Source organism: Podarcis erhardii, assembly GCF_964252035.2.
Source record: "Podarcis erhardii genome assembly, chromosome: 11".
NCBI lineage: Eukaryota > Metazoa > Chordata > Lepidosauria > Squamata > Lacertidae > Podarcis > Podarcis erhardii.
Window position 1 is genome coordinate 47,465,470 of NC_138501.1, and position 16,712 is coordinate 47,482,181.

Genomic DNA, 16,712 nt, shown 5'->3' on the forward strand with positions numbered 1-16,712 from the left:
AACTGGTCTGTGACCGAAATAATAAATAAATTAATTCATTCAATGTGTTATTATCTTGTATTTTTTATGCTGTGAACCGCCCTTAAATATATGGATGGTGGGCGGCACACAAATTTAATAAATAATCATAACAAGCCCACCCACACTCCCGAGGCAGGCGCTTTGGCTTGAAGCAGGCCGCGTTGCCCCGGAAACGGCCGGCGCGAATCTGCCGCGCCCCAAACCGCTCCTCCCGTTGCTCTCCTTGCCCCGCCTAGTTTGACATCCGCGGGCGCAGATTCCACACGAGGGTTCCTCGTTTTTGTAGTAATCGTTACGACCATGCGGAGAGAGCACCTTGGCGTTACCGAGCCTGCACCCAGTTCCCTGCCCCTCCCCAGAGACGAGTTCCTTCTCCCCCCCCCACCCCATTCCGAAAACTAAATAAAAGCATTATTAAAAAGGAAACCGCTATTATTTGCAATTGGTATTATTCAATTCAATTCAATTGCTATTATTGCAATTGAATTGGTGCAATTCAAAGGAGCAGGATTCAAAGGAGCAACCCAAATGTGGGGTTGCTACCCCCCCCCAATTATCCCACCCCTCGAGGATGCACACGCGTTACCTGCACACGCGTCTCACCTGTTCCCGGGCAGAGAATGTGACTGTGCAGACCTGGAGGCTGGGCGACGGGGAAGAAGTAGGGGAAAGGGCAAGAGGAGGAGGAGGAGGAGGGGAAGAAAATAAGCACCGCAAGGTCTGGTCCCGGCCCCCTCCGCCCGCCCCCTCTGCAGGCTGGGCCTCGGGATTGCATCAGGGCGTGCAAAGGGAGACCTTCAGCCCAGGAGACGGAAGAGGAGGCGGCGGCCATGGCTTTGCTCAGAGGCAAGTAGTTGTTCCCCGGGCTTAAAACTTCTCTTTCCGAATCTCTTCCCCTTCCTTTCAGGGCTGCATTTTGCAAGCCTGGCGCTGCACTCGCGCTGCCAGATCTGGGAGCAGCACACGCCCTAGAAACTACAAATGCAAGATTTTTATTTTTATGTTGACTTTGTTTTTATGTTGCGTTGTGCTCACTCTCATCTCGGCAGCTTGAATAAACACGGCTTTGGAGCGAAGAACATGAAGCAGCACAGGATAGGAGAAACGAGGCTTGGAATGGTTCTTTTTTATTTTTATTATTTTATTGCCGGCGTGCATACCTTTGCTTTTTATTATTTCTTTCTTCTTCAAAGGCAGAGCTTTTCAATCAGGTTTTATTGTGTTTGCCCATGCAGCTGCCCCGGGAGTTGAACTGGGATCGTTCCCATTTTGCAGATGGGGAAACGGAGGCTGAGAGGAGAACTTTTTATTGATAAGAAATGCATTGGAAAACAAAAAGAAACCGCTCCTAGCATTGATTGATTTGTATAACAGGTTCTCAATCATTTTGAAATATATCTATCCACATTCTCCAAATTTTAAAAAAAATCTATAATATTCTACACTGAAATGTTTACTGTAGCAAAAAGCCACCAAGCTGCAGAGACTTTGTATGAAAAAGTTGGCTTTAAAAAAAACACACATCTAAAAATTAGACTGCAATCATTTAAGCATTTCAAAGCTTCCATGAATAGGAGAGTCTGATAATAATAATAATTGTTTTATATAGTTTATTTCAAATGTGCAAAACCGTTCTTGCATATTATCTCAGTAATCTTTGCAAGACCCTTGTAAGTTAGGCACTGTAGGGGGCTTGCTCTGGTTTGGTGTAGCCAGGCATGTTGAACTAGGTAGTCCCTTCTGGAGATCATGAAATAGGACATAGGAATCACTATCTGTAAGGCTTTGGCTATCCCTAAGCATATGTGGACACTTCAGTGGATAAGGAGTTAACTAGATTGCAAAATGTCTGGTAAAACATGCTTTGGAAGCTGCAGAGACTTTGTATGCAAATAGGGAGACAAATGCTGTCATGAGTATATACTAGTTTCCACATAATGAACAACATTGCTGCACTGGCTTGCATTTCTAAACTTGTGCAATGCCCCAGGTGTTTTTCTGTAACCATGAAAAGGCACAGTTTGCAGCCTTTGAGTCTGAAATTGCTCCTTTCAGGGAGTATAAGGGGCTATATGCTACTTCCAGGATCAGAGACAACATGCTGGGAGAGGGCTGATGGCTTGATTGTGGCATCTTTTTGGCATTCTGAGAAACCGATGCAGGATTAAATAGGCCTTTGGTCTGATCCAGCAGGGTACTTCTTCAGACTCTGGGGAGTAAAGACCTTACAAATAATAAATTATTATTATTATTATTATTATTATTATTATTGTCAATAATGAGTATTACAGGGAATTGATGCCTTAGTGATGTCTCTGGTGATGACTGCGCACTTTTCCACACAGCTCCTCAAAAAGCAAAGACTTTGGACCTAATGTAAGCAAATATTAACTATGAAAGCAGGCTTGTTTTCGTATCACTTCCGTATTACTTAATACTTAGTTGTTGGTAGAAGAACAGCTGTATTCACTGAAGGGGGTGAGTAGGATCTTAAGCCTTCATTTATCTCCATGGGCTTCTGTCAACAGATGTTCATCTTGAAAGGCTTGATAGTAGAGCACATGGCTTTGTGAAAGGCCCCAGGTTCAGTGCTTGGTGCCCCCATGATGTTGGGTTGGGAAAGACTCCCTGACTAAAACACTGGAGCCCCACTTCAGTATTGCAGACAATACTGTGCTCACTGAGCCAATAGTTTTCATAAGACAGCTTCCTGTACCTCATCATTGTGTTTTCCAACTTTTCCCCTTCCAGGTGTGTTCATTGTTTCTGCCAAGAGGACTCCATTTGGGGCTTATGGAGGCTTGCTCAAGGACTTCACTGCCACAGACTTAACGGAGATTGCAGCACGCTCAGCCCTGGCTGCTGGCAAAGTGTCTCCCGAAATCATTGACAGTGTGGTTGTGGGCAATGTCATGCAGGTTGGTAGGACACAGAAGATGCCAGCTGGCAAATCCGCTTGTTGCACTCATGCTAATGTTCTTTCTCTTTCTATGTTTGCTCTGTTGCCCCATTCCAGAGGAGCTAGAAATAAACTGGAACAACTGCAGCTCTAGTATTTTAGTGTTTTGTTGGAAGCCGCCCAGAGTGGCTGGGTGGACCCAGCCAGATGGGCGGGGTATAAATAAATAATTATTATTATCATTATTATTATTATTATTATTATTACTACAAGTCACTTGTAAAACAGTTTCCCTTGGAGTATTTTATGTCATTGAATTTGCCCCTGCTGGCATTGTTGGGGGGTAGGAATGAGATGCATACAATTGTGTAAATATTTTCTTGCACCCTACAGAATGCGTTTTGCTTTCTTTACAACTTTTTCATTTTTTTTCTGTGTGCGTATGACAAGTACAGTCCTTAATGAACAAAGACATTTAGAGTAACTTAACCCAAGTTCATGTGTCTTATAAACACAGTGAAAATGGAAGTTCTTTATATAACTAATACTAACCAAATCCTTGACCTGCCTTCCCCTATATTCTAAACTCTTGCCTATGGTGTGGGTGTTTTCTGGATTTCCTATGCAGAGAAAGGCTTTGGTCCTTAGTATCCTAGGATAATTAGCATTGGGTATTTTATATTGGGGAGATTTTTACTTTGCATCCAATGGGAAAAAATGATGTTTATTTTATTTGTATTTAAGAAAGAAAGCTGCAAAAACGTGTCCCATGTTATTTATTTTTTTGTCTTGGTACAACTCGAGTATTGGACCAAAATTATTTCAGGGGTGAAATTAAAGTGTGCTTAATGCAGCTTAAATGCTGTATTTTATGGAAATATAACTGGAAATTTAAAATACAAACACATGTTCTTCACTTACATTGTTTCCACCCCCCCCCCCGATCCTTAAATTTAAACAAAGGTACTGGAAACTGTTGACACACCAATAAATTTTGTTAGTCCAAAGAACTGCATGAGATATGCTGACTCACATAACTTGCCAGGGATAAACACCTGAAAAACATTAATTACAACTTTGAAAGTGGCAGGCTTGCTTAATACTGTATTTGCAGTTGTCACCCATTCAGTGTTGCTTTTGAACCTGTGGGACACAAAATTTCCCACCTCACATCACTGCATATAACTGGCTTTCATGATGGTCACCTAAACCAGGGGTGGGAAATTGCCATCCTTCAGGCTGAACTCAGCCTCCCAGGTGTTCAAATTTTCCCTGCAAGACCATTTCTCCCAAATCATGCCCAGCATCCCAGCAGGCATGAGGTATTCCACTGTGATTATTTATTAAGATGGTTAGGCTGCTTTTCACCAAAGAAGAAGAAGAGTTTGGATTTGATATCCCGCTTTATCACTCCCCTTCAGGAGTCTCAAAGCGGCTAACATTCTCCTTTCCCTTCCTCCCCCACAACAAACACTCTGTGAGGTGAGTGAGGCTGAGAGACTTCAGAGAAGTGTGACTGGCCCAAGGTCACCCAGCAGCTGCATGTGGAGGAGCAGAGACTCGAACCCGGTTCCCCAGATTATGAATCTACAGTGGTGCCTCGCAAGACGAAATTAATCCGTTCCGTGAGTCTCTTTGTATAGCGGTTTTTTCGTCTTGCGAAGCAAGCCCATTGACGGATTAGCGCTATTAGCGGTTTAGCGGCTTTTAGCGATCAGCTGTTAAGCGGCTTATCAGCGGATCAGCTGATTAGCGGCTTAGCGGCTTAGGGAAAGGGGGAAAAAACCCGCAGGAACTCGCAAGACATTTTCGTCTTGCGAAGCAAGCCCATAGGGAAATTCGTTTTGCGAAGCGCCTCCAAAACGGAAAACCCTTTCGTCTAGCGGGTTTTCCGTCTTGCGAGGCGTTCGTCTTGCGGGGCACCACTGTACTGCTCTTAACCACTACACCACATGAGCAATAGGGCAACATAAAACTCCAGAGTGGGCTGAGCAACTCATCCAAAAGCCTGGGATAACACAGGGCTTGACGAGGCAATGGAAGGCCAACAACATTACCATGCACACCTTCGGGGGGGAAATGTTTCCAAAGAGGGAGGGGAGTTCCAAATTAGCCAGTGGAACATTATCTGACCCATCTCTACCCCTTGCAACAGAATTTGAGTGTGCTGTCACCCTAGACCAGGCATAGGCAAACTCAGCCCCCCCCCCCCGATGTTGTGGAACTACAACTCCCATGATCCCTAGCTAACAGGACCAGTGGTCAGGGATGATGGGAATTGTAGTCCCAAAACATCTGGAGGGCCAAGTTTGCCCATGCCTGCCCTAGACTTCCCTTAAAGTTACATGCAGCTCGATCCTACGCACGTTTAATCTGAGTTAGTTTCACTGTGTTCAGCAGAGCTTGGTTCCAAGCAAGTCTGTAACATGGCATCTGCACAAGCCGATCCTCTGTATGTTTTCTCACTTCCAAGCATTGCGTTACCTGCGTTTCTTGCTTTGAGCAGCATTAACCAAGTGGTACATCTGCCCTTCCTTGCAGAGCTCTGCGGATGCTGCTTACCTTGCCCGGCACGTGGGTTTGCGTGTTGGAGTTCCGGTCCCAGTTCCTGCCCTAACAGTCAACAGATTGTGTGGATCAGGCTTCCAGTCCATCGTCAACGGATGCCAGGTACTAGATATGCTCTCGCGGTACCCTATTGCTAAATTCCTCCTGTCCTTCATCAGCCCAGCTGTCCAGTGCAAGTCAGGCAGAGACCTGAGAAATGGGAAAATAATAAATGTGTTGGATACTCCCATCTTTCTTTTTAATTGCATGATAATAACCAGGGAGTTGCAAAGTGGAGACAAGGGCATTACTGTGAATGGCTTAGTCTACAGTGGTACCTCTGGATACGCACACCTCTGGTTGCATATCCTTCAGGATGCGAACGCAGCAAACCCACAAGTATTTTTCTGGGTTTCGCCACATGCTCAGAAGCGCTCTACGGCAGTAGCGATCCCTCCAGTTGTGGAAATCTTAGGATCTGACTGGAGCTCCGGAACAGATCCCATCCGCAACTGGAAGTACCACTGTACTTCTTTATAAAGCAGTTCACACAACTGGTGATGAAAGAGAAAACAAAACAACAGAGCAAAATAATTCTTCAGATCCATTTCCTCAATTTAAGCTTGGCCAGCCCAACAGGCACAAACTATATCTCTTAGAAAATGTGCTCAGACCTGGACTGTGGTGAGTCTGCAATGACATGGAGTTTTGTAGGAAGCAAGCGCCATCAATTAATTGCCTCTTTGTGCTCTCAATTTCTAAACTCAACACAAAGGGGCCACCTAGGGTTGGGCAGGCTTGATAGAGAGGCCCTGGGACCTCCACTGAGCCTATGGGTTAGAGATTCCCACCACCTATGGCATAGGTGATGACTTTAAAAGGGCTTGCCCTATGGAAGGAGGTGGTCTCCAAGCTATTGAAGGCCCTATCAACTCTTAATTGTGCCTGAAAGGAAAAGAAAGCCAGTGCAAAGTTCTTGGAGAAGCCATTAAAGCAAAAACTCTTCCAAAGTAGTAGCAAAATGATTAGGAAACATAAGAGCCTTGCTAGATCATACCAAAGGACTAAGTAGTCCAGCACAGTCCCATTGCTGCTGATGGAAAACTTGCAAGCAAGACAAGAAAGCAGTGGCTCTGTCCCACTGTTGTTCCCCCAGAAACTGGTAATCGGTCGTATTCTGCCTCTGATCTTGGGGATGATAGATAGCCACTCTTCCTCTGCACACAGCTCCTAGTGCAGGTACACAATTTTTGGAGCCTCGTGCAGCACCCACAGGGTTGCAGAAAGGTGGTGTGGAGGGGTAGCATTTTTTCCCTTCATCCACTGGCCTGCTGTCCCTCCATAAGTAAATTGGTACAGTGGTACCTCGGGTTACATACGCTTTGGATTACATACGCTTCAGGTTACAGACTCCACTAACCCAGAAATAGTACCTCAGGTTAAGAACTTTGCTTCAGGATGAGAACCGAAATCGTGCTCCAGCGGCGCGGCAGCAGCAGGAGTCCCCATTAGCTAAAGTGGTGCTTCAGGTTAAGAACAGTTTGAGGTTAAGAACGGACCTCCGGAACGAATTAAGTACTTAATCCGAGGTACTACTGTATTGCCAAGTCCTTCCTTGGTCTAGATTCATCTATAATGAGCTGAGGTGTTTTCTGATGCACTTATCCGACATACACTACTAACCTGAAATGGTGAAATAAAAAAATCCCTAATGATCTTTTTCTCTCTCTTCCCACTCAAAACAGGAAATTTGCCTTAAGGAATCGGAGGTAGTGCTGTGTGGTGGAACAGAAAGTATGAGCCAAAGTCCATATGCTGTCCGAAATATCCGCTTTGGAACAAAATTAGGAGCCGATCTCAAGGTACAGGCGTTGGACGCTTTGCCATTGCTCTCAGCAGCTTTGTGTATATCTGGTAGTTGTTGCCAGGTAGTCATTCCTGAAGCTGGCCATTGTTTGTGTTGTGTTGTTTGGCTTTTTCCTACAAGCACTGAATTCATTACCCCCAAATCTTGTAATGGTGTTACTAATCTTGTTGTGTTGTCTGTTTTATTCCCCTTGCAGCTGGAAGACACGCTGTGGGCAGGGCTGACAGATCTGCATATTAAAACCCCTATGGGGGTCACAGCTGAAAACCTTGCTGCGAAATACAACATCACAAGGGAAGACTGTGACCGCTATGCAGTAAAGACACAGCAGAGGTGGAAAGCTGGTCAGTGGATTTACAAGGGTTCAAAACGTACAATAGCATCATCCATTTCAAAGGGAAGCCTAGTTCGCATAAGTGGCAGGTGGTAGACCTATCTCTGGGCTGCACCACTCCAAGCTGCGGACTTGCGTGGTGGAACGCTCTTTCATGAAGAAAACAAAATGCAAGGAAAAAGAGAAAGGGAATCTTTGCCTTTCCTCTCAGCTTCCCCCAAACAGCATTAAAAGGCTGTTTTGACTAAAAACGTTGACTACAGTGGTACCTCGGGTTACATACGCTTCAGGTTACATACACTTCAGGTTACAGACTCCGCTAACCCAGAAATAGTGCTTCAGGTTAAGAACTTTGCTTCAGGTTGAGAACAGAAGTCGTGCTCCGGCGGCGCAGTGGCAGCGGGAGGCCCCATTAGCTAAAGTGGTGCTTCAGGTTAAGAACAGTTTCAGGTTAAGTACGGACCTCCCGAACAAATTAAGTACTTAACCTGAGGCACCACTGTATTTTAAGATGAGCAAATGTTAACCAATTTCACTGGCCAGTTCTTTCAGGCTTGACACACACAAAAATTAGTGTCTCTACCCCAATCGTTCTGCCCAGACACTGAGGTCCAGCTCCAAGGGCCTTCTGAAGGTTACCTCCCTGCAAGAAGTGAGGTTACAGGGAATCAGGCAGAGGGCCTTCTTGGCAGTGGCACCCACCCTGTGGAACGTCCTCCGTTCATATGTCAAGGAAATAAACAACTATCTGACTTTTAGAAGACATCTGAAGGCAGCCCTGTTTAGGGAAGTTTTTAATGTTTGACATTTTATTGTGTTTTTAGTATTTTGTTAGGAGCCACCCAGAGTGGCTGGGGCAACCCAGTCAGATGGGCGACATAGAAATAATAAAATTATTACTATCAATGCTTTATTCTGGTGGTGCTCCAAGGTATGCAGTACCAGCACCTTTTTCTTAGAAGCACTGGTTAAAATTGTGGCACGTACTGTAACAAGCTCATGGTGAGTCCCAGCACGCTTTTTTCTAGAAGAGAAGCACTGGGTGTTGTCTTTGTCATCTACCCCAAGCACGGCCCCTGCGGAGGGTTTCTGTTAATCACTGACTGATCTCTTTGGGTTCTCCCTCTGTGACGTAGTGACATCGGCCTTCTTGTTTTTATAGCCCAAGAAGCCGGACACTTCAAAGCTGAAATGGCACCTGTTGAAGTGAAAACCAAGAAAGGCAAGCAGAGCATGGAGCGAGATGAGCACCCTCGACCAGAGGCGACTCTGGAACAGTTGGCAAAGCTCCCTACAGTTTTCAAGAAAGATGGGACCGTCACAGCTGCAAATGCCTCGGTAAGCCAGGGAGCTTAAAATCCTGATCTAAGAACGATTTGCTCAGTTGTGGCTCCTTTCCCTGGAGCTGAAGTCAGATTACTCAGGGTTCTTTTTTTTAAAAAAAAAAAAAATCATACCATATGGAATAGAGGGTGGGGTATAGATAATAATAATTAATAATTAATAATTATTAGTCAGCTATCCTTGCCCAGAACAAGCCAGCCCTGTGGTGCAGTTAATAAAGCCTTGCAAGCGATGCCATTTTTGCAAAAGCAGTAACATTACAGAAATTGAGATTTGCTGGGTCTGCTGCAAGAATTTTAGGGTTGCCATATTTCAAAAAGTGAACATCTGGGCACAAAAGTTGTTGAGGTTGTTTGCTTGCTTGCCTGCTTACAAACACAGGTTTTCCCAGACATTTCAAGTGCTTTTCGAAAATTCTGCCTGGATGCCATTTTTGAGAGACAATCCCTGGAAATTCTGCACATATGGCAGCCCTAATTTTGTAAAACATTATGTGAAAGGTCAGGTTTGACAGGGAGCTGAGCGGGTGCTAGGACTTTGTGCAGCAATGGAGCTCGCAGAATCAAGTTGGGAGGGACCTCAGAAAGATCATCTGGGCCAATACTGGACGTCCCATTCCTCCTGACATCCCTGATAGGTGACCAGGCTGCCCCACAATCCTACAGTAGATACTGGATGTTTCTGTGCGGAATGTAGCTGAATATATGCTTCCTTTCCAATGCCCCTTTCACACACACTCCCACTTTAGGCTTTTGTGGACACTGAATTTCAGTTCCGCTGCTCAAATTTCAACTGTGGCCATGTCTAATATACACAGAGCTGGTGGAATTGATTTCAGATTCATCTTTAGGCACAGTGGCAAGCTTATCGCAATGTGTACCCGCAGATACTTAGAACCATAGAATGGTAGAATTTGAAGGGACCCTGAGAGTCCAACCCACTGCTGTGCAGGAATCTCAACCATAGCATCCATGACAGCCATCCAACCTCTTCTTCTTGAGAGCCAGTGTGGTGTAGTGGTTAAGAGTGGTAGACTCGTAATCTGGTGGACCGGGTTCGATTCCCCGCTCCTCCACATGCAGCTGCTGGGTGACCTTGGGCCAGTCACACTTCTCTGAAGTCTCTCAGCCCCACTCACCTCACAGAATGTTTGTTGTGGGGGAGGAAGGGAAAGGAGAATGTTAGCCGCTTTGAGACTCCTTCGGGTAGTGATAAAGCGGGATATCAAATCCAAACTCTTCTTCTTCTTCTTAAAACCTGAGTGTTAATAGTGGAGGCTAAGCTTGACCTAAGTCATATATGTCTCTGCCACTGATCAGTTTTACTCGAGAATGGCCCTCTTATTGGGCAGTCCAGTTCTTATGGCCCAGGATGACTGCTCTGACATCATCTGATAGGAAGTGCCTACAGAGGGTGGTGAATACAGCACAAGATATTATGGGCTGTCCCGTGAATCCACTGGATGAAATAGTGGAAGAACGTTGCCACAGCAGAGTGAGGAAAATTGTCAGGGATGATTCACACCCTGGCCGGTACTTTCTTGATCTCCTGCCCTCGGGCAGAAGATATAGAAGCATGATTAGTCGCACCAACAAGGTAAAGAACAGCTTCTATCCATGGGCTGTGAGGCTGCTGAATGAAAAGATAACAACAGGGCAACTGACTTTCGGGTTTGGTGGGTGTGCGTCAGTAAACGAGGGGAATTAAGACTTAAGAGAGCTGGGGGGAGTGCTCGTGTAATCTCACTGTATACAAGTTGTACACGTGACAATAAAGTATTTTAATTATTTCAATAAGCTGCCCTTTTGAGTCTGCATAACAATCTAATCCAGGGCAAACTCTTGCCAATGCTCAGTTGCAGTTTTAGTGTCTGTTTTTCTCTTTCTAGGGGGTATGTGACGGGGCCGGAGCAGTGATCATAGCGAGTGAAGAAGCCTTGAAAAAGCACAGCCTCACGCCATTGGCTAGAATAGTAGCCTACCATGCGTCCGGATGCGACCCCAACATCATGGGCATTGGTAAGTTACAGTCTTGGGGACTTTCCCAGCGTGTGCAAGGTAGTCCACACAAATCCTGATTTGCAGCAACAGTGTGAAATCCTGAAGCCCTTCTTTAAGGGAGCCTCGGAGCAGGATAACAAGGGGCAGGGCCTTTTCAGTTGTGGCTCCCCATCTGTGGAAAGCTCTCCCCAGTGAGGTCCCCCTGGCTCCTTCGCTGACAACTCTTTGGAGCCAGGTTTTTAAGCAGAGCTGGACAGCCATCTGCCATGGATGCTTTAGTTGGAGATTCCTGCATTGCAGGGGGTTGGACTGGATGACCCCCAGGGCCCGTTATATGATTTATGTTCATGTTTCTAAATTTGTTGTAAGTATCTGGGACATCTTTAAGTAACTAGTCTAATAGGTCCAGCGCTGAGGGCCTTCTGGCGGTTCCCTCACTGCAAGAAGCCAAGTTACAAGGAACCAGGCAGAGGGCCTTCTTGGTAGTGGCGCCCTCCCTGTGGAACGCCCTCCCATCAGTTGTCAAAGAGAACAACAACTACCAGACTTTTAGAAGACATCTGAAGGCAGCCCTGTTTAGGGAGGCTTTTAATGTTTGATGCATTACTGTATTTTAATATTTTGTTGGAAGCCGCCCAGAGTGGCTGGGGAAGCCCAGCCAGATGGACGGGGTATAAATAATAAGAATAAGAATAAGAATCCTAATGGAGAGTACCCTTTCTGAAACAAAGTGAGTGGGCATATTAGATGTTGTTGTTAAATTTGTATACCGCCCTATACCTGCAGGGCTCTCGGCAGTTCACAGAATAAAGTTGCCTTTTCCTGTTTTCTTTTTCTTTTTTAATGGAGTGGGGGGACATATCAGAGTTGGGCAACCTGCTGCTCCCCCCAGACATTGTTGAACTGCAACTCCTATCAGTCACAGCCAACATGGCCAGTGGTCAGGGATGATGGGAACTGTAGTCCAGCCACATCTGCAGGGCACCAGGTTGCCCACTCTTGGTGTATGTGTGTATAAAGCACTGAACTATGAGTTCCTCTACTTGCCCTCATGCATGTGTATGTTTTTAACAAAGGTCCAGTGCCTGCTATTACTGAAGCCCTGAAGAAAGCTGGCCTTTCCCTGAAAGACATGGACTTAGTTGAGGTAAGGAAAGCTGGGCAGAACCCAAAACGAATGAAATGATACTTTAATATGGCCTTCACATGGTGGGGAATTTATGGCCTTACAGATTTTGCTGGACACAACTCCCATCATCTCTGATCCATTGGCCACGTTGGCCGGAACTGATGGGAACTTGAGCTCAGCTTTTTCCAAGACAAGCTATAGTCGAGTCACGTTCACTTAAAAGTGAACTATTAAGTGCAGTCTTTGGTCTGCCTATGGGTTAGGCAGGGTCTAAGTACAGGCTGCTGAAGATTGTTCATCTCTTATTGGAAGCAGCCTTCAAACACTGGAACTGAAATTCCCTAACTCAGGAGATCTGTATAGCTATTTCCCTGGTTGCATTTCAGCACCTCTTTATTGTTGGTTCAAGCCAACATTTGGCATGAATATTAGATGATATTTATTATTATTATTATTATTATTATTATTATTATTATTATTATTATGCTCCCTTCAGTTCTTGGGTGATATTTTATTTGGAACTTGGTTGTGTTTTTAGTATATGTTTTGCAATTTATGTTATTAATTCTTTCAGGTCTGCCACCTTGAGTTTTATGAGTTAGAAAGAGGTTACAAACATTCTTAAATAAGTTGGGAAGTTAAAGGTTTAAAGCAGGGTTTGCATCTGACCTGTCATGTTCTCATTTTGATTTATTTTTTAAAAACCATATATTGTTGTTTAGTCGTGTCCAACTCTTCGTGACCCCATGAGCCAGTGGTTTTCTGCTCACCCACCCCTTGCAAAAGCTGCTTTCTGCATCACTTTTGAAGCATCTGAACTGTCTTCAAGGATAGCTCCAAGTAGAGTCTGTTACAGCAGTCCAACCTATAGGTGTTTTCAACTTTCTCTCTCTCTCTCTCTCTCTCTCTCTCTCTCATGTTTCAAGGTCAATGAGGCTTTTGCTCCACAGTACTTGTCAGTAGAGAAGGTTTTGGATCTGGACCCAGAGAAAACAAACGTCAATGGAGGAGCCATTGCTTTGGGTCACCCACTGGGGGCATCGGGTTCAAGGATCACTGCTCATCTGGTTCACGAACTAAGGTCAGTGAATAGCCTCAAGGAACCTCTTGGGAACGCTTCTCGGTTTTGCTTTTTAAAATGTTGTGGAATGCATGCTTGGAAGAGCGCGTTTGGCATCTGCGTTTTAAGAAGATGACGTAGGAAGTCATCATGGAGAAGAAGACCTTCACGTGAGAACCTGGAGAGCTCAGAGTTGGGGTCAATAGTGGGCTAGATGGATAAATAGTTGGAAATGGTATAAAGAAGCTGAGATGAAAATAAACAGAATTCATCTTGCTAATTGCAGTCTGGCTCAGATTCACAAGGAGTGTAGCTTGGTCCACGCAGCATGGCTATGTGTTCCCTTCGCTCCAGCAAGTATGTCAGGATGCTGTAGGAAACACTCTTCTCAACAACATCAAGGCATCGCAGTGCAAAGTACTTGGCAGTCCTTGCCCTAGATGTCATTCTGTGGAGCAAAAGAAAGGAACGGTAGAACTCAAATAATTAAAAGTCTTTCAGAACAGATGGCAAGGCTTGAGTCACGATGCCTTGATAACTTGTTTTCTTGTTTGTTCTCTCTCGTTTTTTTATAGGCGCCGTGGAGGTAAATATGCAGTCGGTTCGGCTTGCATTGGAGGAGGCCAAGGTATAGCTGTTATCATTGAGAAGACAGCCTAAAGGAAATTCGAGAATCTTGGATGGACTCTCCACCAACTGTTACATGCTCACTAGAAGAATTTAGAGAGGAGGAGGAGATGGCCCCACTTGTTTGCAAATCCACGAAACAGACTGGTATGGACCATCTGGCAGGCTGGGGGGATATTGCACAGTCTTCTTTGGAAAAAAAGACTATAACTAGATAATCTCTAATTCAATTGTGTGAATCTAGCTGTAATCTCTACTTATCTCGTACGTCCTGCTGAGTTAAAATGTGACTTCTAAGTATGAATTTTATTGAACAAATGTTAAGATGCCAAGTATCTCCTAACTATGCCTTACACCAAAGCCTGCTATTTTATCAATCAATGCTGTCTTCCAAGCTGTTAGATCACCACACTGGAATATTTCTGCAAATGCAGGTGGGGAAGGGATTTTACATTGCTGCCAAAAAAAGTTTTTCTTGAATGGATTTTGCATAAAGTGTGTGTACCGGCTGCGCAGTATTAAGAGCTGGGAACAACGTGTAACAAAATCAGTGTGCCTTTATGTGATAAAACAATAATAAAAATAATCAAAGGATTCTAGGTTTGTCATCTTTTAAAGCTTGGATGTCGTTTAAATTTGGAACATAAGGCGTTTTTGGCATTTGCAGCAAACCTGGTGGTTTTCTTTCAAAGTATCTGGCATCCTTTTAATAGTGTTGCTTCGCAAGAATCATCTCCAGCCACAAGGTGGTGCATTTTCACCACATTGCAGAGGCTTTTGTCCTTTTAAGCTGCTTAGCAGTGCATCCATATGGGAAGCGTCCTTCATTTCTGACCTGTACTCTGGAAACAAAGGGCTTCCCCCTGAATGTGAACTTTTTATTTCCCTATTCCTGTGGCGAATGACAGTCTTCCACAGGACATGAGCTGAAGGGGCACCTAATGTTACTTTATTTTGGGTGGGGGAACGTCGAGTGGGGACACAGGCGGCGCTGTGGGTTAAACCACAGAACTTAGGACTTGCCGATCAGAAGGTCAGCGGTTCGAATCCCCGCAACAGGGTGAGCTTCCGTTGCTCAGTCCCTACTCCTGCCAACCTAGCAGTTCGAAAGCATGTCAAAGTGCAAGTAGATAAATAGGTACCGCTCTGGCGGGAAGGTAAACGGCGTTTCCGTGCGCTGCTCTGGTTCGCCAAAGCGGCTTAGTCATGCTGGCCCCATGGTCCAGAAGCTGTACGCCGGCTCCCTCGGCCAATAAAGCGAGATGAGTGCTGCAACCCCAGAGTCGGCCACGACTGGACCTAATGGTCAGGGGTCCCTTTACCTTTACCTTTAACACTGAGTGAGCTTTGACCCAACTCTGGAACTGTCTGTTTGCCATATTTAGTTTGGTGCAGGAAGGATCTCCCCCCCCCCCCGCCCCCGCCCCCGCCCCCGCCCCCGCCTTCCTTCCTTGAGTCAAGCTGATCAGAGACCCTAACCACTGAGAAGGATCTGCTTTTGAATGTGGCATTTGGCTTGGCTGCCTTGCTCAAGATCAGCTGGTATTTTCCTGCTTTGTGCATCCCTGTCTCGATGGGATCCCTGTCGCAAAACATCAGGTGATCCCTGCTAGATCAAACCTAATCAAGGGTAGGTAAAAAAAAGGTAAAGGACCCCTGAACAGTTAAGTCCACTCAAAGGCGACTATGGAGTTGTGGCACTCATCTAGTTTTCAGGCCAATGGAGCCGGTGTTTTGTCCGCAGACAGCTTTCCAGGTCATGTAGCCAGCATGACTAAACCACTTCTGGCGCAACAGAACACTGTGACAGACGTCGGAGCGCATGGAAATGCCGTTTACCTTCCTGCCACAGCAGTACCTATTTATCTACTTGCACTGGTGTGCTCAAGGTTCAAGTAACAGGGATTCCTTCTTCAAAAACCGTACAACCGCAAAGCCTTAAATTTGGGGACTGCAAAGAGCAGTTAGCCATGCTGAAAGAATTTTTAAAATATTATTATTGCAATGATTTTTCATACATGCATCCATACTCTTCTTCAACACCTTGCACAAAATCACAGTGGTGTACATGGAGGGAGGATACACTGTCATGTCTATAACAGAACAGTGCCTCTGATGCTGGCCACAATAGAATAATGGACTGGTAACATTCCGTGGATAAACTTATTTTAACACGCTTCTTTGTTTTCACACCACTTCATCCAAACAAGCCTTCCTGCAGTATCGATCTCGCATGGTTTTCTCATCCCACTGATTCTGTCTAGAGCTAGACTTAATTCTGCCATTTTGCCAACCCGTATTGCAGGACCTCTTGTCTTAAAAAAAAAATTAAAAAATTAAAATTTGCGTTGCTACAAGGTAAGCCATTGGACGACTTCACTAAAAGGAACTCTTGTATCTAAAAGAGTTCTTCCAATTACAATATTTTTCCTGCTTTGTATAATATTATTCTGGCTTGGGTCGGGAGATTGATTTGTCACTTTTACACGGTTGAAAAAGGCAGATGACCTAGAACAAGCAATCCCAAACAATGATGATTGAAAAAGAGAGTAACTAAAACAAAACCTGTTGCTCAGATTCCAGTCCTAAAGCGTTTCCCCACATTATGTGACTTAAGTATTGTATGAACTTACTGTAGTATATCTTCAGAGATCTCGAGGGCTGTCAGATGGAAGATGGAGCAAGCTTGTTTTCTCTGGAAGACAGGGCTCAATGGCTTCAAGCTTCAAGAGGGGAGATTCTGACTAAACATCAGGGAAAAAACTTCCTGACAATATGAGCTGTTCGACAGTGGAACAGTCTCGGATGGTTGTGGACCCTCCTTCATTGGAGAATTTTAAGCAGAGGTTGGATGGCCATCTCTCATGGATGCTTTAGCTGAGTT

The 16,712-nt window shown here is 45.0% G+C and overlaps 1 protein-coding gene across 1 annotated transcript; it reads left to right on the forward strand.

The window, feature by feature from the left end:
* The first annotated feature begins 662 nt into the window (after positions 1-662).
* Positions 663-14,423, forward strand: ACAA2 (acetyl-CoA acyltransferase 2). Its single transcript, XM_081881601.1, has 10 exons — positions 663-867; positions 2,773-2,939; positions 5,462-5,590; positions 7,213-7,329; positions 7,531-7,678; positions 8,831-9,006; positions 10,901-11,030; positions 12,089-12,159; positions 13,068-13,222; positions 13,777-14,423. Exons 1-10 carry the CDS (start codon positions 852-854, stop codon positions 13,859-13,861), a joined length of 1,194 nt encoding a protein of 397 aa, XP_081737727.1. The 5' UTR covers positions 663-851; the 3' UTR covers positions 13,862-14,423.
* Positions 14,424-16,712: the final 2,289 nt, after the last annotated feature.